This window comes from Abramis brama (assembly GCF_963993115.1).
Source record: "Abramis brama genome assembly, chromosome: 9".
NCBI lineage: Eukaryota > Metazoa > Chordata > Actinopteri > Cypriniformes > Leuciscidae > Abramis > Abramis brama.
The window spans coordinates 41,341,154-41,364,370 of NC_139971.1; the positions used below are offsets into that span (position 1 = coordinate 41,341,154).

The window sequence follows — 23,217 nt, forward strand, 5'->3', positions numbered from 1 at the left end:
ACAAGATGGCATATTTCTGTCTTTACAACTTGGCCTGTAGATATTTTCAGCAGATACCTGTAAAAGAAACCCTTTCTGCTGTGGGTGGGGGTGACAGGCCTGTGTCCTGCCTTCTCTCTTTATCAACAGAAGCAATTCATGCATTACAATTCTGACTCGATTCTATGCCAATCTACAGCAATTCTGAATCTTATTCATTATTCTGGCCAACAGGACAAAGAACAACCATCATAAGTGGTCTGAGCACACAATGATCCAGTGTCTATATCTGATTATTTTTACGAGCTCGTCTCCACTTTCTCGTGCCGATGAGTAAGACGTGAGTCAGGAAAGACTCCCTATTTAGGAAGCGATACGACAGCAACACTGTAAATCTGTTCAGAATGCTTCTGTGTCTGGGAATGTTCCCGAACGTGCTCGGTACTATCGGGATCGACCGCCGTTTCCCAGAACTTCAAGCGCTGTCTGGTGCCTTGACCTCGATGGGGTTTCTTGGTCTTGATGGTTTTGGTCCTGCGTATTAATAAAACATCAGCACCAGATGTACTTCACTGTTTATAGCCTGAATTATGTGTTTGAAGTCTGTTATATGTTGCATATATACATGCAAATATTTCTTAAATATATACACTACCGTTCAAAAGTTTGGGGTCAGTAAGCTTTTTTAATGTTTTTAAAAGAAGTCTCTTCTGCTCACCATGGCTGCATTTATTTGATAAAAAACAATAAAAAAAACACAGAAATATTGTGAAATATTATGACAATTTAAAATGACTGTTTTCTATTTTAATATATTTTAAACTGTAATTTATTCCTGTGATCAAAGCTGAATTTTCAGCATCATTACTCCAGTCTTCAGTGTCACATGATCCTTCAGAAATCATTCTAATATGATGATTTGATGCTCAAGAAACATTCATTATTATTATCAGTGCTGAAAACAGTTGTGTACAAATATTTTTCAAAATTCTTTGATGAATAGAAATTCAAAAGAACAGCATTTATTTAAAATAGAATATTTTCTAACATTATAAATGTCTTTACTGTCACTTTATATCAGTTTAACTCATCCTTGATGAATAAAAGTATTTATTTATTTTATTTCTTTCCCCCAAAAATAAAATTAAAATTCTTACCCTAAACTTTTGAACGGTAGTGTACGTGCATGTGTGTGTAGGTGGGGGTTTATCTCCTGCCTTCTCTCTTTATGAACACAAGCAATTCATGCATTGCAATTCTGACTCGATTTTGTGTCGATCCACAGCAATTTTAAATCGTATTCATTATTCTGTTTATTGAAAACATACGCAGGGCCAACAGGACAAAGAACAAACGTTGTAAGTGGTCTGAGCACATAATGATCCAGTGTTTATATCACATTATTTTTACGAGCTATATGTTGTATATGTTGGTGTTATATTATATACAAATATATATTCAGTATATACATGCAAATATTCCTTAAATATATACATGCATTTATATATACAAAATAATTATGCACAGCACACACATATATTATGTAAACACTAATTGTTTTTATTATTTGAAATAACTTAAAGGCTGAATCTTTTTCAGTGCAATATTTTTCACATATTTCTTTTGTTTTTACATAAAACATCACCTTGAGTGACTTCTTTTGATAAAAGCAGACTGTTTTTTGTCTGCAGAGTAATATGCATTGATGAACCATTCACAATGAGACCAGGAAAGTGATTTTGGGTTTGATGTTGATGATTAAAGGCTCGATGTGACTCTTCTTCTCAGGTGCTGGGCCGCTGCTTCCTGACGGTCATGCAGGTGCACTTTCAGTTCCTCTCGCAGGCGTTGCAGAAAGTCCAGCCGGTGGCACAGTCCTGCCTGGCGGAGGCGCTGGCACAGGTTCAGGAGAGACGTGGGAATGCCCACACGCAGAACACAAACCCCGGGCCCCTGACGGAGCTGGAGGAAGCCATCCGCTCATGGAGGGGAGCGTCCGAGGTGAACAACACCACCGATCAGTGCACAAACAACCAGCCTGGAGTCAAAAGGATTTAATTATAATCATTACATTTTAGATTTAAAAATATTTATATGTTTATAGTTTTGCTGTGATATTTACCCATTTTATTATCCAAATATTATTTTATAATGTCCAGTTTGTCATGCTATAATACTCAAGCTCAAATACTTACCTAAAATAAATAAATAAATAAACACTGATGCATTTGAGTGAACAAGCTCTGGCAAAATTAATGTTTTAATGTATATTTTATTATAAAATTCACGTAGCATTTATATTAGTTATATTTTATAATATATTTAGGAATATTTAATTTTAATTTATAGTTCATTTATATAACATTATATGTAATTTTTTTTAATACACTTTTTTTGTTTTGATTATATGTATGTGGTATTTAATCTCTTGTCATCCTATTCAGTTCAGACTGCATACTACCTTCCTTAACTATTTGAATGAATAAATGTTTGCAGCTGCAATGTAGCAGGAAATTGTGGATATTAAAATAGGTGTGTGTGTGTGTTTCAGGTGACGGCGTGTCTCAGGGAGCGAGGGAGAGACGGCTGTCTGTCTGGCATTCAGGTACAGCAGCTCTTCTGCTCCCAGAACACCTCCATACCTGAACACCAGCTCAAAGAGCTCAACGCCAAGATCGACAACGCTCTACAGGTGAACACACACACACACACACACACGTGCTGTAAAATCATAATTAATGAAAGTGAATCTGTTTGTCATTGTAAGTTTTCTTTTTGTGATGACTGGTGGGTTATACCATGTTATCACAGTTTGCTTGTGATAATTATTTGATAAATGCTATTGTCTAGTATGTACATTTATGCTTCTGGCAGAATGCAAAGCGACATCGCTTTTAAGTTATACGGTATACATTTTATCAGTTCATTCATTCCCGGGGAATCGAAGCCATGACCTCGGCGTTACTAGTGCATTGCTTTACTGTTTGGGCTACGTAATGCTATAATTACTTTAAAACTGTTTTAAACAATAGTTATATCAGAGCTCGTATTTGAGCACATTAAATATTTTTACTTTAAGAATGTAATGATCACTTTGTATGTGAAATGCAAAAAACCATGATGGTGCAAAACTTAAAATAAAAAGTGACCTGTGACAGGATTGAATGTAGAAACGGAGATCTTTAGTATTATAGATCCAGAAGTTTATAGTACTATTAAAATTTAAAGTGAATAATTTTGTATTCTGTTAATAATGAGGCTTTTTGTGAGCCCCAGACTGACCCACTGACGTTGTGTGCATGTGTGTTGCAGGCGTATAAAGTGGCGTTAGACTCTTTGGGTCACAGTGAATACGCGCTGAAGGCCGGATTTCACCTTAATCCCAAATCAGTGGAAGCAGCTTTGCAGGTATGTTTGCCGTGTGTGGAATTACAGCTTAGTGCAGATTAGAGTTTCTCTCAGGATGTTCATGTGTTCAGCAGTCGCACACAGAGAGACACGTGAATGTCCACAGATTTAAATATGCTGTGCTGCACAAATCCCATCCACTTGAATGGGGGAATCCTAAAATCTCAAAAACTGCTTGCCGAACTCACAATTACATAACATTTCAATTCCGCAACTTCCTCAGAAGCTCTCAAGCTGTTACTTGTAAACATGACTTTGTTGCATCTTCACAGGCATATGCATTTGTGTGTTGTTGTTTATTTGGTTTAATTGTGTGTGCATATGAACGGTGTTTGATTATTGTCGTGTGTGTGTGTGTGTGTGTGTGTGTGTGTGTGTGTGTGTGTGTGTGTGTGTGTGTGTGTGTGTGTGTGCAGGGCTGCTGCAGTGACGCTGAAGCCCAGCAGGCCGGACGGTTTCACACCACGTCTCAGCCAATCCAGTGTGAATTACCCACAATTCCTGTCCAGATCGGCTCTCATCTCCTCCGAGGAGTTTCCTTCAACGAAAGTGCATCAGATAACCTCAAGCTCAAAACGGTATTCTGTACAGTCTCAAAACACAATATTATGAATTATGACTAGAGATAAGATCCAGCTGGAAATGTAATCTATGATAGCATGTACACAAATTAGAAAGGATAAAACTAGGTGGAAAATGCATGTCTCAGACTGTTGAGACACTGTTATGTGAATCTCACAAAACCGAGTATTTCACATCCAAAACAAAAATAAATCATATTTTTCATTTAAAAAAAATTGTCTTTTTAAAGACCATTTAAGTGCTTTTTTATACTATTCAAAAGTTTGGGATCAGTTAAGTTTTTTTTTCTTAAAGAAATTAATACTTTTATTCATCTAGGCTGCCTAAAATTGATCAAATGTGACAGTAAAGAGATGTATAATGATCTAAAAGATTTCCATTTTAAATAAATGCTGTTCTTTTCAACTTTCTATTAATCAAATAATCTTGAAAAATAAAAAATATTCACAAAAATCCCCCCCCTGATTTCTGAAGGATCATGTGACACTGAAGACTGGAGTAATGATGCTGAAAATTCAGCTTTGATCACAGGAATAAATTACACTTCACTATATATTTACATAGAAAATTGTTATATTAAATTGCAATAATATTTCCTTGTTTTTACTGTATTTTTTTTTTTTTTATCAATTAAATGCAGCCTTGGTGAGCATAACAGACCCCAAACTTTCAAACAGTAGTGTCTATTATTTACATTGTATAGTCATTTTACAAATAAAACATTAGAGTAAAGAGAATCATCTAATTTATTCAAATGTAATCTCTTCCCAGCATGCCGTGCTGCAGCTGATCAAAGATGCGTTGGATCAGAACGGCGTGGCGGTGCGGGACGACTCCCCCGTCACTGAGGTCCTAAACCAGGTCTGTCCCTCCAGCTGGAGAGGAGCCTGTAAGACCGCAGTACAGCTGCTGTTCGGGCAGGCGGGACTGGTGAGTTTCACATGTTTGATTGATGCCAGAGAGTCTGGTCCACATTGCAGCTTATTTTATTGGACTGTCCTGGGTTTAATGCTCTTTTATGAAGTTATTTCACTTAAAGGGATGGTTCGGAGTAAAATCAACCTAGGGTCCTTTGCACCATGACCTCGAGCCAAAAAGATGCATAAAACCACCAATCACTTTTTTTTTTTGTGTGGTGTTTACATTTATACATTTAGCAGATGTTTTTATACAAGTCATCTCAAGTCAAGTCACTTTTATTTATACAGCGCTTTATACAATACAGATAGTTTCAAAGCAGCTTTACAGTGATGCATTTTGGCTGTTGATTCAGTTTCGTTGTAAAGATCATAGTTTGCTAACACTTTATTTTACAGTGTCCTTGTTACAAGTGTTACATGTACTTACCATTGTAATAACAGTAAATTATGCATAATTACATGCAACAAATCGTAATCCTACCCTAATCCTATAGTAAGTACATGTTGTTTATTAATATTAATTGAATATATAATTACACTGTAACAATGGCATCTTAAAATAAAGTGTAACCATTAGTTCATTTCATCTATAAAGCGGTTCTGCAAGCTGTGAGGCTGGTCATAGGGTCTGTGTGGAGGACCGGTCCGGTTCACACGGTCTCTGCTGAGGATCTGTGCCGGTGACTGTCGTGCCGACGAGGCCTCACAGGGATTGTCTAGTAGACGCTGACATTCAGGGCTGTGTTTTGGTCGTGTCTAGGTCTAGATGTCCACCGTCTGATGTGGATGTGGACCGGATCCGGCTGACTACGGTAACCTCGAGATGAGGAGGAGACGGAGACTAATATTAGCGTAGATGCCTTTCTTCTTACGGTGTAACGAGTACATCGGGTGTTATAGGTATAGGTTGCAGAGTAACAGTCATTTAACTGATTTGAATAATAGAAATTGATAGTGTTGTGTACGCCAGGTTTAAGAGATGTGTTTTTGACAGAGTGTGTCTGCTTTCTGAACAAGGCTAGAAAGACTGTTCCACAGTTTTGTTGTTAAATAGGAAGAGGATCTACCGTCCACAGTTGATTTTGATATTCTAGGTATTAGAGATTGCAATAGACGTGAAGGATGTAGACAATATATCGGCCACCATATCTGTATCAGCCTATATGTTCTTTTTTTTTTTTTTTTATGTTATTGTTATCAGCCGATACGGAAATTTGGCTGATATACTAAAGCCGATAAATAATGGATTATTTCCTTCAGCTGAGACACTTCAGATGCGCACTGTTCAACATGATGCTTTTGAACTTTTTGAAATATGATTGGAATCACTTTAAAAAAGGAAAATACAGTTGCTGTTATATAGGCTACATAAAATCATAATGAGAAGAACATTATAATTGTGTGCTTGGGACATGAAACTTTTGTTTTTGTAATCAGGCTATCAAAAATTTAGATTCATCGTCCAATATATCGATTATCGGCTTTCAAATATAAATAATTATCGACCATATCGACCAGAATTTTCATATCGGTGCAACCCTATTATAATGCGTTTAGAGCTCGCTCAAGTACTGAGGAGCTGAACCATTTAGTGCTTTGTAAGTAGAAAGATTTTAAAATGTATGCAATGTTTAATAGGGAGCCAATACAGTGTTGACAGTGATGTTTAGAAGTGGTCAATATTTTCCTGAGATAACCTGCAATAAAGACACAAAACATTCATGTTTTACACAAAAATCTTCACATTTTAGACGTTTATCAGGACGTTTCATCAAAACAGTTTCTCTTCTAAACATGTAATCACTTAAACTATTTTATTTATGGCCAAAATCAACATGAAAACTAATTTGGACACGTGAAGTGAAAGAGAATATTTAAGAGCAGAACTTGATGAGGAAACTGATGTGTGTCTCTTTGTAAAGCATTACATTCTTTCTTTATCTGTGATAAAGCTGATGACTGATTCACATTCAGATCGCTAAACCTCAGAATCATTAGTGTTTTACAGTATATAACACATAAAGATGACACATAAATACACACATCTTCATATTTATCTGAATACATCACAAACGTGACGGAAACCTTCATTATTAGCAACATTATATGTGTGAGAGTGTGTTTATGTGTGCGTGTATATGTGTGAGAGTGTTTATGTGTGTTTGTGTGAGTGTGTGTGTGCGTGTATTTGTGGGAGTGTGTGTATATGTGTGAGTGTGTGTATATGTGTGAGTGTGTGTATATGTGTGAGTGTGTGTATATGTGTGAGTGTGTGTATATGTGTGAGTGTGTGTATATGTGTGAGTGTGTGTATATGTGTGAGTGTGTGTGCGTTTGTGTGAGTGTGTGTGCGTTTGTGTGAGTATGTGTGAGAGTGTGTTTGTGTGAGTGTATATGTGTGAGAGGGTGTGTATATGTGTGAGTGTGTGTGCGTTTGTATGTGTATGTGTGAGTGTATATGTGAGAACATGTGTGTGTATATGTGTGAGTGTGTGTGCGTTTGTGTGTGTGTGTGTGAGTGTGTGTTTATGTGTGAGTGTATATGTGTGAGAACATGTGTGAGAGGGTGTGTATATGTGTGTGCATTTGTGTTTATGTGTGAGTGTATATGTGTGAGAACGTGTGTGAGTGTATATGTGTGAGAGTGTGTGCGTGAGAGTGTGACACCTCTGTAGTAGACTGGACACGTCATGTGTGTGTATATGATACCAAGTGCCTCAAAGACAACTATGAATTATCAAATTTATTAGATTTGATTTCATAAACCTCACAAATGTGAGCAGTAACTAATCCCTCCTGAGACGTGTTCGTAACAGAAGCCTGGAAACTTTCAACCGATATTCACCAGCATAGTTTTATTGGTTCATTGTCCGCAACGTTCACACGGAAGAATGAGGGTCTGAACTCAAGGTTTTGGAAAAGGCCACCGGCTGCAGGAAAATGATTTATGAAAAATCATAAAGCCGTTTCCATGACGCCGTTTCTGTCCTTGTTGTGTGTGTGGTCAGAGTGACCGTGACCTTTGGGCGTGTGTGTGTAGAGTCCCCATCATTTGAGTCACATTGAGGATACACCTGCGCTATTAATAACAATAGCCCACTTCCTGTTTGATAGGAAACACACTCCCTGTTTCAAACTTCACGGCCTCTTTTCAAGAACTGTGGGAAATATTTCATTTGTGTTTTCTGGTGGAAACGGCTTTCTGACAGTGATGAAAAGTCGGTTCACTGGGGCTCTCGAGTGTCCAAGTGTTGTTTGTTTGACAGAAATGATTTATGACCACAGGACGGGTAACATGAATGATTCATTCACTGGCAGAGCTTCATTACAGTGTGTACAGTTATTAAACCTGATGATGATGATGTGTTTGTGCAGGTTGTGGTGGACACGGCTCAGATCGAGAACAAGGAAGCCTACGCCCCTCAGATCTGTCTTGAAGGATCTAAAGTTGTGATCCAGGTTCCCTCCACATGGTGAGTAACTGTATAGGGTAAAGTATTATAGCACTAGTTTATTAAATCTCAGTATCACTGAAAGTAATTGTAGATCCACATCCTCTAGTTTGCTAGAGTTCAAGCTGCTTTACTGCATTTACTCAAAGTTGGGATGGCTAATGTTGTATGAATAAAATGAAACATGATGCTCTTAACTCTTTCACCGCCATTGACTGAACTTGCCAGCTTTTTCTGTGATTTCACTGTTATACGGTAGAGGGCGCTATTACAAAAATTCTGAAAGAGAACTGAATCTCTGCATCAAAACAGGCAAAAAAAGGAGCAGAAGCGAACGATAAAAGCCTTATGCACGTTGTAGTCTTTGAAAAGAAAAAAAACTAGATTTTTCTCAGCTCTTTGTTTAAAATGTAGCTTTTTTATGAAACTTACCCACATTCAAGAGTTGATAAGAAATAACTTTATTGTTTAAAAACAAAGGCTCTGTTCTTTCTTCTGATATATTGCATGTTCAGATATTCAAACAACAAATATTCTGAGGCCCGTGAAAAAATGCTGGCAGTGGCAAGACCTTTAACCCCTGTTAAACTGGGTCAATTTAGCTACAATAATCTTTTCTATCAAATATAAAAGTTAAAGGAATTATATAATTGCTATATTTGATTATTTTTGCAAGAAAAATATTGTTACATTTTTGCTAAATAATTGTCTGTTTTAATTTAATTTCTCAAAGTTTAGCCTTTGCTGAGGATATGGCATAACATAAAGTAAAATAAAAATAAATAAAAGACTTCTAAGTGTAATCTTCTGTTCTGTTTTGTCTGTCAGGTGTCTGAAGGAGGATCCAGCCACGATGTCTCTGCTGCAGCGCAGTCTGGATCCGGAGAAGACCCTCGGCCTGGTGGATGTGCTTTACACGGCTGTGTTCGACCTCCACCGCTGGAAGGAGCGCAAGTCAGTGGCAAACGCTTTAGAGCTGCGATCACACACTCACTCAGTGCTGAATCAAAACAGGAATCTGACATTTTTCATTAGATCACGATAAGGATATGTTTAACTATATTTTTTATATAGTTAATATATATCAATACAAACCATATATATATATATATATATATATATATATATATATATATATATATATATATATATATATATATATATATATATATACAAATACATATACATATACATATACATATATACATATACATATAAATAAATAAATAAATATATATATATATATATAAATATAAATGTTTTATTTTTTACTAATAAAATAAAAATTACAAACTAATAAAAATGACAAACTCAACAAATCACTGAAAATTAAACATTTTCTTTTTGTGTGTGCAAAATATTCTACTAAAATGTATATACATGTATTTAGTAGAAAATTATACATACTTATGTATTTATAATATATATACTTTTCTACTAAATGTATGCATGTATATACATTTTAGTAAACTATTAGAAAAACTATATAGAGACAAAAACTATATAGAGACAAAAAAATGACAAAAACAACAGAATAACTTAAACTAAATTGAAAATGGACAATATAACAATCATAATATTAATCTCAATGACACTAAATTAACACTGATTAAGAGAGAGGTTGTAATTCTCTGCTTATGTGTGTGTGTGCAGGGAACAGACTTTGCCCACCATTCAGATCCAGCTTCAACGGGACACGACTGATTACGGCGGCCCCGTCGATCTCCCCCCCGGGAACAGCACCAAATCCTCCAGCGGCCTCCCCAAAACCATCTCCAAACTCACCTCACGCTTCACCAAGAAAACCTCGTCCAACTCCAGCGCGGGCGGCAGTTACTCCATCCCAAACACCCCGTCTCGGAGCAGCACCAACTCCGACGACAAGACCGCACGCCTGCACAGCATCCTCCAGATGAGCAGCATGCCCTGCACCCCCGACCCGAGCCACACACACATCACCAACGGTGCAGACGAGCAGGGCATGAACCTTCCCACCGACCAGGAGATGCAAGACGTCATCGACTTCCTATCAGGGTTCAACATGGGAAAATCCCAGCAGGCGTCTCCGTTGGTGAAGAGAAGGAACTCGGTTGCGTCGACAAATGCGTCCGACTTGAAACCGCCAACCTCGCAAGTGTCTCATAACGCCGTGCAGACGTTAGCGCAAACCTTACAGCAACAGACACAACAACAACAACAACAGCAGCAGCAACTTCCTTCAACACCAAAACAACAGCAAACGCAAACACAAACGCAGTCGCAACCGACCCTGCCGTTCTACCAGCATCTCTTGCAGCCGATTGGTCAGCCTCAGCAACAGCAAGCCCCAGTTTCTCCACAGATTTCTTCCCAGCAGCCCAGAGCTCCCAGTAAGTGGCCCCAGGGTCCGTTGGGAGGCCTGTCACCGATCGGGCCCTTGACGCAGTGGCCCACTCCGGGTCTGCCCGACCTCAGCTCTGACCTCTACAGTCTCGGGCTGGTCAGCACATACATGGACAGCGTCATGTCGGAGATGCTCGGACACAAGCCCCCGCAGGGACCGCGAAACAACACCTGGCCCAACCGAGACCAGAGCGAGCAGAGTCTGTTTGGGGTGCTGGGAGACTCCATGCCCTTTGACCCTGCAGGTGAGCAGAGATGTGTTTGTAGTGGTTGACTTTCATTGGTTGAGCAAAACTCCGCTGCATGGTAGAGAATGACTGTTCTGATCTAATTATGTATGTATAATTTTAACTTACTTTGACTAAAGAGTTTTTTAGTTAAAGCTATGCTGAACAGATACATTAAAATGTATGATGACAAACATTGCTATATGATAAAACAACAACAAATCAGATTTTTTTCTAATTCCTAGCTTTTACTTTGGTCATTTTCAAAGACATGTTCAAAAACATTTTATTTAAATATTTAGTTATTTAGTATGCATGTATTTGTATAAATATAGTTAGTATAATATTACATTTGATTAAAAAAAAAAATTATATGTATGTATGCATATGTATATATGTATGTGCATATATATACACATACACACACACGCGTGCATATAATACTGTATATATATATATATATATATATATATATATATATATATATATATATATATATATATATATATATATATATATATATATATATATGCATTGCATGCACACACACTTAATATTATTTACATATATATATATATATATATATATATATATATATACACACAAATTCATTGTCACATTTCCATAATGTGCATATTTTTATCTGCCATTTTTTAAAATCAATATTATTGTACTATTACTACTTTTTTTATTGCAGTCTTTTACTTTATAATTAATTGCATCAAAGAATGAAAGATGCATAAAATTGACAGTGCAATGAATTTAGAATTTATTTGAATGCAAGTAGCATGCAATAATTGTCATATGTAATAATTTAATTGTTTTCTCATTGCGAGTGGAGTGTGTGTGTGTGTAGAGAGAGTGACTAAGTGTGTGTGTGTGTAGACAGAGTGACTAAGTGTGTGTGTGTGTGTGTGTAGAGAGAGTGACTAAGTGTGTGTGAGTGTGTTGGACTCTATTATGTGTTTCTGCTGTGCTGGACAGTTTAAACAAAGAGCAGGACTAACCCCACACATCTCTCTGTCTCGTCTCGGTCAGTGGGCTCGGATCCAGAGTTTGCTCGTTATGTTGCCGGGGTCAATCAGGCCATGCAGCAGAAACGCCAGGCTCAACATGTCCGCCGTCCCAGCAACCCCCGCAGTAACTGGCCCCACCCCGAGGAGCAGCAGCACAGGGGCTGGGCACACCCTGAATACTACAGCGAGGGGTGAGTGACACATGACCAGTCACATGGTGCTCGCCATGAGTTATTTCAGGTGTCCTGTAGTGGAAACATTGACGTTAATAGTTTTGGATGTTGATATGTAAGGGATAATGTACATCCAGCCGGTTGTTCTCTCAGAATAAACCCCCGACACGAAGCGGAGGGGTCTTCATCAGCCTGAAGGGGTTTATTCTGAGATAACACCCGGCTGGATGTACATTATACCGCTCATTACACGGCTACAGTATATAATTAGACACGAAATATTGGTTGAAATATTTTATTAGGTCTTTAATCGCAGAGCTTCCGCGGAGAGAGCCGTTGCAGCGCGGCAAGTTCAAACTAGACGGACATTTAAGAGATACAGTATACAGTCATACCACTTATTACACAGAATTTCGCCACATAAATAATTATGGAGATAATAGATATTGATTTCAGATTTAACCGTTTTAAAATCGTACCTGTTTGTGTATCTCATAATCCAACAGTGTACAAAACAATAGTCACAAAATGGCCGCCACTGCGTTTGTATGAAACAAGAGAGAGCGAGTCCATGATACTGGATGGCATAGTTAAATATCTGTACACAAAATATTGATTAGACTGTGTTAATATTTTATTAGCTCACTAAATGCAAAACTTCCACAAAGAAAAAACGTTTCTAGTGCTGCTGACCTCAGTGACCCGGATGAGCCTGTGTTTCTGTTCTCAGAGGTTGTTATCTGGGAATAATATACCGCTGGATGGTGCGATTGACCAATCAGAATCACGTATTCCACAGAGCCGTGTAATAAAGATGTTTGTATTTGAGCAGGGAGGCGGTCAACAGTGGCTGGTCAGCCAATCAGGGGGATTCAGCCAGTTCGAGTGACGAGACCTCCTCGGCCAATGGGGACAGTCTGTTCTCCATGTTCTCTGGGCCGGACCTGGTGGCGGCTGTCAAACAAAGACGGTAGCAAACATTTGATTTGTTCGTCAGAAACTTTTATCGGAAATGATTCATGTGTTTGAGATGAGTGTGTTGCTCATGTTGAGTGTGTTTTGTAGGAAACACAGCTGTGGTGAACAGGAAGTGTGTACTCTGCCCTCTCCTCCACTGCACCACACCAGTGACGACAGTAACCAGGTAGAAATCAAACACACACATGTTTATTCCATAATAATATGAGATGGAGTTTCACAGTAGGTGCTTTTCTCCACCACCACCACCACCACCAATGTGCAGCATCCACCTGGATGATGCGATGGCAGCCATATTGCGCCTGAACGCCCACCACACCAGCTTATTGGTGGAGAAAAGACAGTGATGAAGCCAATCAGTATATGGGGATGATTAGGAGGCCATGATAGACAGAGGCCAAGGGGCAAATTTGGCCAGGATGCCGGGGTTACACCCCACTCTTTTTCCGAAGGACATCCTGGGATTTTTAATTACCACAGAGAGTCAGGACCTCGGTTTAACGTCTCATCCGAAGGACGTGCTCTTTGACAGTATACGGTCCCGATCACTACACTGGGGCGTTAGGTCCCACACAGTCCACAGGGAGAGCGCCCCCTGCTGGCCTCACTAACACCTCTTCCAGCAGCAACTTGGTTTTCTCAGGAGATCTCCCATCCAAGTACTAACCAGGCTCAGCCCTGCTTAGCTTCAGTGGGGAACCAGTCTTGGGCTACAGGGTGATATGGCTGCTGACAAATAATGGGGTGGAGTGGAGTTTTTTGCACGAGTGCACATTTTTTTCCCCAAATTAGTAGTAATATGCTATATTTTTGACTTAGCCAGATAAACATAATTTCTGACAAATGATGTCACGTCAAATTCAGTGTGGCGTAACATGCAGGATGCCAGGAAGTTCACAGAAAGGACTCTTAACCCTCTGATGGTCCTCGGTCATTTCTGACCGAATAATTTTCTGTTTTGAAATTTTAAAAATCACAGCTTCATCGGAAGGTTATGAAACTTGGTGACTTTTCTGGCATTAGGTATGTGAATACAAAAAAAAATTGAGGTCATGATCCGAGCATGCTAAGTGGTCGTAAAAAAAATAGTCACACTCGTGGTCTTCGGTCAAAAATGACCGACCCATAGGAAATGAATGGGAAATTTACAAAAACACAAAAATTCTCTGAATTTTTGTCTGTACAATCTACAAATCGGACACGATTCTAAAAAAAAGTACACCGCAGTAAAGGGGTGACACTCTACAACATCAAGAGTGCAAAAAATTCACACCCACCCACACACACACACATACAAACACACGTTTATACACATACACACCAATAAATTCAGATTACAAAAATCTGTTTTGAATTTTTAAAAATCACAGCTTCATCGGAATGTTACGAAACTTGGTGACTTTTCTGGCATTAGGTATGTGAACACACAAAAAAATTGAGTTCATGATCCGAGCATGCTAAGTGGTCGTAAAAAAATTAGTTATGATTTTGGTCTTCGGTCAAAATTACCCCCATAGGAAATGAATGGGAAATTGACAAAAACACAAAAATTCTCTACAAATCAGCCACGATGCAGAAAAAAAATGCTCAGCAATGAAGGGGTGAAGCTCTAAAACATCAAGAGTGAAAAACATAACATAACTAATAATTATAATTAATATATGTATATATAATTAATATAATAATTATTAAAATTATTAAAATAATAATTAATAAAATGTTATAAACCTTGGCAAAAAGTATTATTTGAGAATTTCAAAAAAAATACATTCAATCCACATCTTAAAAGTAAGTAATTTGGTCCAAAAACAACTAGAATTCACAAACATCTCCATTTAGAGCTATACAGGCATCTAGTGGTAAACCCATGCAATATCATGTTTTATTTAATTTTATGATTAATAAATTGATGAATTTTTTATTATTTTATTTTTTTTCTGAAAGCCTAGTCTCTATTTTACCCGAAAATACTGCATAGAATTTTTTTTTTTTTTAAATCAAAAAAAAAAAAAAAAATCATTATTTTCAATGTCAAAAAATGGACTATAAATATTGCATAAATATTAATAAGTTCAATCAAATTGTCTCAAAATTCTAAATTAAAAAGAATAAATATTATAGAACAAAAATAAATTGCATTGGTTTTTACTGGGATGGAGGAAGTTTCATTTTTAGGTGTCCGGTCATTTATGACCGGGAAGGCCCCCAGTGTGACTGCTAAACGAAGACCATCAGAGGGTTAAGATATGATTTGAATTTGCATAATTATTTTGTATATATAAATACACACACACATGCATGTATATATTTAAGAAAAATGTGTTATTTATATAACGAATATTTATATTTATAATATACCTGCATGTGTGTGTATTTATATATACAAAACAATTATGCACAGTACACACATATATTATGTGAACACAAACTTTTATTTAGGATGTGATTAATCACAATCAATCGTTTCACAGCCTATGTGTGTGTGTATGTGTATATATATATATATATATATATATATATATATATATATATATTATGTAAACACACACTATTATTTTGGATGCGATTTAATCGTTCATCTTCTTGAACATGAATATCTATCATTGGCCCTTCGGCACACTTTCATAGTTTTGCTCCATATGTGTGTTGTGCTGTGTGTGTTACAGGACAGCAAAACTAAAACATGGCCTCCTAAAGCCCCGTGGCAGCACTCCTCGCACACCAACACCATGCCCAATCCCAGCTCTTCCCTCTACCAGATGACCATCCCCTCCAGCCAATGGGGCGACTCCATGCAAATGCTGCAGTCTCCGGTGTGGTCGACAGCCAATGACTGCCCTCCATCCTCCGGGATCTCTTCTGGCTTCCCGTTCACACCACAACAACAGCAGCAACAACAACAGCAACAGCAGCAACAGGTTTCCCAGCACAAGATCCTGAGCAAAGGCTTCAAAACCTTCCCGCTCAAACCCGAGCATCGACCCTCATACCTACACCAGTACTGAGCTGGACCCGTGCTGGGAGAGGTCGAACCCAGGGTTTTATAATCCCAACACGGCTTCATCGTAGAAACCCAGCTGGGATTGTTCATCTTGTGGTGAAGTGTGCCGTAAACCTGGTCTAGAGTCCAACCTTGTGAACTAGAAGTGTTTTTATAGGGAAATTTGCATTTAACATAGTGGTTAATAACCTTTTTGTACACAGATGCGTGTCCCCAAACAGAAACGTAACTGCCTTCCACGCTGTCCGAACGATGCATGATTCATGTTAACAAACAGCAGCTAGTCGGACCATTTCACTGGCAGCCGCTTCGATCTCGATTCGTTCGGCTTCGAGTTTACACACGACTTTTCCGATATGCATGGCCAGCGTGCTCACTCACAGCGCACTATTGCAGCCGCATTACGAAGATCCGGGGTCCTGGTTCGCTTACCGGACGTCCCATATAACGATACTGTGTTAAAATAGCTGTAACTGCCAAATGTCATGTGGGACGACCCAGACCGCAGCTCTCAGCTACTGTTCCATAGCTTGTAAATGACTCGGAAAAAAAGACACAAAAAAGAACTATAAATAATTTACTTTTTATGAAGAGGCTTTGAGCAGGCTCGGCAGAAATATAATAATCATAGCAGAGGTGTAATTTGAAAGAAATACACTACTTTTTCAACGTCTGACAGATTTAAAAAGAAAAAAGAAGAAAAAAAAAAAAGGATGTTAGCAGTAAGTAACTTTGTGCCATGTTGTTTTGAATAGCACTTGCAGATATTTTCTCTAACCAAAGTATTGTTTAGAGGGGGGAAATGGTGCTTGAACTTAAAAAAAGAAACGTTGTTTGGGAGCGTAGTAGTAGTTATATCTAGAAAGAGAGAGAGAGAGAAGAAAAAAATCCTTTTATGAAAAACACAAACCCTTCTGTATGGTCTTCATCCCTTCTTCATCGCGTTTGTTTTCCCATTGGCTTTCCTTCAGAACGACACTAACACTTCTCATGAATATAACATTTTATTCCTTTCAAATACAATATATTTCTTGTACAAATATTGACAGTATTAATCTTATTTTTGTATTTTCTTACACATTATACCATTACTCTATAAGTTAGCATAATATAGGCTTAATAATAAAAATAAGTAAAACGTTATTTTCCCAAGATGTGAAGCACATTTTTTTTTTCTTCCTTTCCTACAGAGTTTAACTGTACCTTCTTTCTACAGAGGTTACCAAATACGCCATTATAAACACTAATAAATGGTTCTGGTCGGATTGGGATGGATTTATTTTTTTGGGTTATTTTTGAGCCCAGATTCCGTTGGTTTCTGTGGTTTCGGGCTGCATCTTAAAAGCCCAGAATGTTCATTTCGTGACGTTTGCCGATGCCAATGTTGCCTGTATTTATGATATGACCATGTTTTCTGAAAACTAACATACTTACCATGTTTACAGAGAATCGTTTGCTGTATATAAATATATCTTTTTATAGTTCTGTGCTTTGCACAATCAAAAATGTAGGTTCGTTGCTTCGTCCGTGTTTTTCTCCCAAACTGTTTCGGCTTTTTTCTTCTTTTTTTTTTTAAAAAGATAAAACATCTTCAATGACCTTGGACTGTAACGCTCAACATTTCTCAGCTGTGTCAAAATGGTTTACTAGTGGCTTCAAAAAAAATTAAAAGAAGTTTAAAAAAAAAAAGAGAAAAAAAAGAAAGAAATGATGTTGCCCTGACAGAAGATATGATGGGCGACTGCTTGGCTTATGTTGCTTATTGTTCACTAGAGCTGGCAACTGATTATTTCCAAGTGTACCAGCAATGCAAAAAATAAATATATAACATAACATCTGCTTTCATTTCGTCTTTGACTCATTTTGCATACGAACTGAGCTTTCACATTTCATATCTCCGTAACATTTGTTAAAGCGACACTGTGTAATTTTTAAAGTTGATTCTTAGCAAAAAACACTTTGTTCTTTTTAAAAGTATATGTGCTCATTAATGTGTAATTACTTGTACCAAATCAAGAATTCTCGTAAGTGTAGAATCTGCCATTTAGAATACATATGAGCGAGTCGCTCGAATGGTGGAAGCCATGTTGTGCCTCCATCTTGAAAATACATTAGCCAAAGAGGGACATACCTGGAAATTCAAGCTTTGCCTTTCGTGTTTTAACACTCAGTGACACCGTGACGAGTGTGAGGGGGAGATTACTCGTGACTGCCGGCAGATTTGAAATAATACGGCCACCGTAGGAGTTAAAACGCCCTCGGAATGGGAGGGGCTGGAAAGTAATATCAGAGCCCGTCTACAGAGAGCCTGGCCACTCCTATTGTACTGAATTTTGGTTGTAGTTCCACCAGAATTCCACTGGGGGCGATCGCCCTCGATTGTAGGTTTTGCAAGTTCAACATGGGTTATAGGTCGAAAGTTGAATGAACGAATACTTATGTCCTTTCGATTTCTTACAGGTTGAGTTGTTGTTGCCCATAACACACTAACATTCTGCTAATGAACGCTGATTGGTCAGTGAAGGACTGATTACGACCAGAGATACCGCTTGATGGCATCGTGACATCCGAAGCGGGACCAGAAACAAACAAAACAAAAACTCTTCTAGCACGTGTGTTTACCTGTGTCAGCTGTGTTGTGTGTTTGCCTGTGTCAGCTGTGTTGTGTGTTTACCTGTGTCAGCTGTGTTGTGTGTATGCCTGTGTCAGCTGTGTTGTGTGTTTACCTGTGTCAGCTGTGTTGTCGATGCCTCGAGAGAAAAGAAAGTGCAGAGCGTGAAAGCACCAAAGTGACTGAAGGATTGCCGTAAAACAGTATCTCTGGTCGTACGATGCGTATGACGTCATCGACACTTTAAAAGACTTTTTAAAGCAAATAAGTGACTCTAAAAAATCTAACACCCAGCAGAAGTGTGTAATTTCTTTGCATCTCCTTTCGAATACAATATTCAAATTACTAGACAAAAAATTTAATCCTGAGAAAAGTGGATTTTGAGGGGTATAGCTCCATAGACCTCCATTCATTCTGCACTTGTCCTGTGAGCGCCCTCATGTGGAGCCAGAGTGGAACTGCAACCAGTTCAGAAGCCAGAAGTTTACTGAGAGTGGAAGTTCTCCCCTTATTAGACATTCTCTGGTAATATTCAGTTGGTAGTCATAAACAATTTCACCGCTAGATGGGAGTAAATCCTACACAGTGTAGCTTTAATTCATGTTCTCAATTTTCTTTATTGCAGTTAAAAGTCAGAAGGCCAATGCAACAACACCAGAAGTACTTCAATGACGTGGATTTAAAAGGAGTCTGATTTGCATTTTGTCCATAATGGATTTAAACATGGTATTTTATTTATGGCATTTCATATATTCATTATACATAGTATTAAAGTATAAATATTATGAAATTATGTACATAAAAACAGTGTTCCCCAGCAAAGCCATCTGGGATTCCTTTCGGCCAATGGGATTCTGTTTCCTTAAGGATTCTGATTAAAAAATATATATAAATAACCAAACAACCAGGTGGGAAAACATTTTCGCAATAACATTTGGTGCCTAAAATTGGCACATTCATCACTTGTATTTACTCATATTCAAATGTACATAAACAACTGAGCTGTTGAGCAATACATTAGTTAATGATACATTTATTATAATGCATTTACAATATTCCTGTAACCTGAACATCTAACTGACTGAGTCGTTTGCAGAAGTCTGCGTCTCCTCCGGCACGATCTCTGCGCCGGCATCAGCTATGGTTCCCAAATACACGATGTTCCGGTGCAAAATCTGCTGGTATCTGTGAAGCAGATGAAGTACATACTTCATTAAAAGCACTAAAGCATATGAAGAGAACAGACGCATGAAACACACGTACTGAACACACTCGGTGGCTCGGCCCTTCTGCAGATACTCTGTGATGCATCTCACCAGCTGATCGTTCTCATCCAGCAGCTGCAAAACAGTGGCAATCAGTTAGTAGCCTAACTTCAGGAAACACTTATAAACTTTACATATTATACACTTATAGGTCTGCACCAGAAAGGTAATTTAGTTCATGACCATTTCAAACATCTTTCTGAACCTCATGAACACAGAAGCGCAGATAAAGTAAAGCAAAACACTGATCATGAATTACTTGGCTTATGCTACTCCTAAATCCTACATCATTCGTCAGGTCAGAGGTCACTCTCCCGCCGGAACTAGACTCGCATATGGTCGTTACCGGAAGCCAGTGATTATAGTTCATTATAAAGTTATAAATATGGATATTTTTCTTATAAAAACGCATGGCTTTTCTTCAGAAGGCCTTTATTAACCCCTCGAATGGATTACTTTTATGGTGGCTAGATGTGCTTTTTTGAGCTTCAAAATCTCAGGTACCATTCACTGCCATTATAAAGCTTGGAAAAGTCAGGATATTTTTAAATATAACTCTGATAGTGTTCGATTGAGCGAAGAAAGTCATATACACCTAGGATGGCTTGAGAGGGTGAGTAAATTATGGGATAATTCTCATTTTTGAGTGAACAAACCTTCATTTTAGGTTGTACCTATCTCTCTCTTTTTTTTAATAAATATAATATGTGATAAACTTTTCACTGAAAGATATATTTCTTTATTTGTCTTTTGCATTGCAAATTTCATTTTATTCACAAGAACAAATTTCTCATCAACACTGTCTAGATTCTTTAATGTTAATTTTCCCATAATGTAAAATCTCTTCAACTCAATTTAAAATAACACATTATATGATCTGCCTTACTGATTAAGGCTTTTGTGTACCTGTTTGTATTTTCCATTTTCCTATTACAAATGCAGTGTTTTTTCTCAACAGTAAAAAGTCCTTGTCTAACTTAACTAATTTAATTGCAGTTTCTTAGAGAACAAAATCAAAACTAGGGATTTCAATACCATAGTTTGAAACCTATTGAGTTTAGTCGCTTTGGAATTTTGATCAGTAAATGTTACATCGGCAGCGTTCACACTTATTTAATAACAGGTGCGACTCTCGAACTCTCGCGTTCACACTGCAGCAACAGAAGTGGCGCGAATTCAGCGTTTTAAATTTCTTAACGAACATGTTTTTAAACTTGCGTAAACGCGCACAACGGACAACTAACGAGAGCAGCTCCGATGAATGAAAGAGACTGACTGGATCAACAATCTTTATATTGAATTTCTCTAATATCTGCATCTCCGTAAGTTACCAAAAACACACAACAACACATACGAGACCCACATAAATGACGTAACTAACGTTAGTTGTCAGTACGGGTCCGTCATTTCCGTGAGTCCTGAAAACATATATGGCTGAGGTCGTTTATAGAAACTAAAGCGGTCGTTTCTCCCATAAATAACCGAACTGTGAATGTGTGTACACGAATTAAGCACTGAGTTCAAATGTTTACTCACTCTTTGAATTGTCTCCTGGTTGATTTGCGCTTTTCCACGCTGCCGTTTGGGAACAAAAACAACAGACATTTTCACGGGCTCGAAAACTCAAAGCACCGATGCGCCTCACACGGATATATTCAGCTCAAAGTGCTTCTGTAGATGAAAACCGCTCCAGAAATCGATGAATATCAACATTTTATTATGTGACCAACAACAGTCTCCATCAGGGCGACCCGCTTCTTCTGTGGTGTTCGGATCTTTTAGTGACTCGGTTCATTACTGACCCCTGCGGGTCATTCTTCTTCTTCTTCTTCTTCTTCTTGTGTTTAATTTCCCTTGCACACGGATGCTACATGTCCGAACCTCTGACATTTAAAACATCTAAGAGGTGGGGGAACATAGGGCCTCACTTCATAACACATATATCCAATAAGAATCTTTTCCGGGAGTCTTTTCTCATCAAATGTGACTAGTACAGAAAGACTATCACTTCTAATCCCATTTCTGTTTGCTTTAAGACGTCTGGCTTCACTCACTTTTGCATTTGTTACATTTCCTTTTATATCCTCTGCTGTTACATTTACCGGAATCCCTGTAATTACTCCTCTGACCCATTTTCTGTCATTCATCAGAGAACAATGCACTTTCTTGCCATTTATTTTACTAATTTTAATTGCTTTTCCTTGTTGTTCTCCATCCTTACATATAATTATTAATGATCCATCTCGCAATATTTTAGCACTCCTTACCTCCCCGATTTCTTTACTTATGGATTTAGTTAGCTGTATTGGATTCCAATCGCCGAATGAAGCCCCCTCTTGCGCAAGTTTTACTATTATGTTGAAATCCTCTCTCTTCCTTTCTGTTACATTTCCTCTCCCGTCACTATCACACCCATCTGATTTTACGCTCTTTTTGCGTTTATTTGTCCTACCTGCTGTATTCCAATTTCCATAACTCCCGCCACCTACATCCATCTCTCCTGACTCACTTCCTGAACCGTCACTTCCTTCTGCCATCTCTCGTCCAGTCCAGCCCAGCCCATCCACCAATGTGATAACTGCGCAAGTCCTGACCATATACAGTATAAGGTCCTCCTGCGGGTCATTCTGCAGCACTGACGCTTTTTCTCTTGCAAATCACTGCAGTTTAGTCAATATGCAATAGATCATCATCATACCGAGAACAAATGTAAAACAAGCTCACCAAGTTGATACAAAATATACTATACATATGTATGTATTGCATAGAGCTTTGCTTCTCTTTTGTCATCAAGTTAAAATAGCCTAATTTAATAGAATAAAAATGCTAAGATGGCCTACAACATGTAAACTGACATCATATTTCTTAAGCTCTGCAACTGTCTCTGAAACAGGATTTACATAATTTAAGAGAAATGTCGGAGGAGCCTGAGTTTGAGAAACCCAGCGCGGTTTGTTTGAACCATGAGAGTTATAATTTACTCACCCTCAGGTTGTTCCAAACCTGTATAAATTCCGTTGTTCTGTTGAAAACAAAGGAAGATATTTTGAAGAAAGTTTGTTAAAAAAAAAATTGTGACGTACAATTACAATCCCTTCACACACCACACAAGTCCAAATAGACCTTATTGTGGAGGGGGGAACACACAAGTGCCAAGTGCCCTAAAACAACACAATTTGAAGATAAAACTATGCAGCACAGGTATACAAATATAAATGTATTT

General features: G+C 38.0%; 2 protein-coding genes across 4 annotated transcripts in view; one reads left to right on the forward strand and one right to left on the reverse strand.

Annotated features, from left to right (window-relative positions):
* The window catches only part of garre1 (granule associated Rac and RHOG effector 1), a 40,076-nt gene extending 22,372 nt beyond the window's left edge, over positions 1-17,704 (forward strand). For all 3 annotated transcript variants that reach the window (XM_084124906.1, XM_084124907.1, XM_084124905.1), the window contains exons 3-14: positions 1,768-1,980; positions 2,531-2,671; positions 3,292-3,387; positions 3,804-3,965; positions 4,741-4,899; positions 8,265-8,362; positions 9,170-9,295; positions 9,995-10,968; positions 11,989-12,157; positions 12,972-13,109; positions 13,205-13,283; positions 15,784-17,704. In XM_084124906.1, coding sequence (XP_083981032.1) covers positions 1,768-1,980; positions 2,531-2,671; positions 3,292-3,387; positions 3,804-3,965; positions 4,741-4,899; positions 8,265-8,362; positions 9,170-9,295; positions 9,995-10,968; positions 11,989-12,157; positions 12,972-13,109; positions 13,205-13,283; positions 15,784-16,122 — 2,694 coding nt within the window. In that variant the 3' untranslated portion in view covers positions 16,123-17,704. The remainder of the gene's footprint in view (positions 1-1,767; positions 1,981-2,530; positions 2,672-3,291; positions 3,388-3,803; positions 3,966-4,740; positions 4,900-8,264; positions 8,363-9,169; positions 9,296-9,994; positions 10,969-11,988; positions 12,158-12,971; positions 13,110-13,204; positions 13,284-15,783) is intronic.
* A 1,620-nt stretch (positions 17,705-19,324) lies between these two features.
* Positions 19,325-22,613, reverse strand: ss18l2 (ss18, like 2). Its single transcript, XM_084124683.1, has 3 exons — positions 21,531-22,613; positions 19,993-20,069; positions 19,325-19,914 (listed from the first exon to the last, which is right to left on the reverse strand). The coding sequence occupies exons 1-3, from the start codon at positions 21,597-21,599 to the stop codon at positions 19,803-19,805; spliced, it is 258 nt and encodes an 85-aa protein (XP_083980809.1). The 5' UTR covers positions 21,600-22,613; the 3' UTR covers positions 19,325-19,802.
* Between the last annotated feature and the right edge of the window lie 604 nt (positions 22,614-23,217).

What these genes read in the sequence shown, in the direction of transcription:
- ss18l2 (XM_084124683.1), bottom strand. Translation starts at nt 21,599, where the DNA reads ATGTCTGTTGTTTTTGTTCCCAAACGGCAGCGTGGAAAAGCGCAAATC. An exon ending in ACCAGGAGACAATTCAAAGA is followed by an intron (nt 20,070 to 21,530) that starts GTGAGTAAACAT and finishes ACTGTTTTGCAG; the next exon opens with CTGCTGGATGAGAACGATCA. An exon ending in CGAGCCACCGAGTGTGTTCA is followed by an intron (nt 19,915 to 19,992) that starts GTACGTGTGTTT and finishes TCTGCTTCACAG; the next exon opens with ATACCAGCAGATTTTGCACC.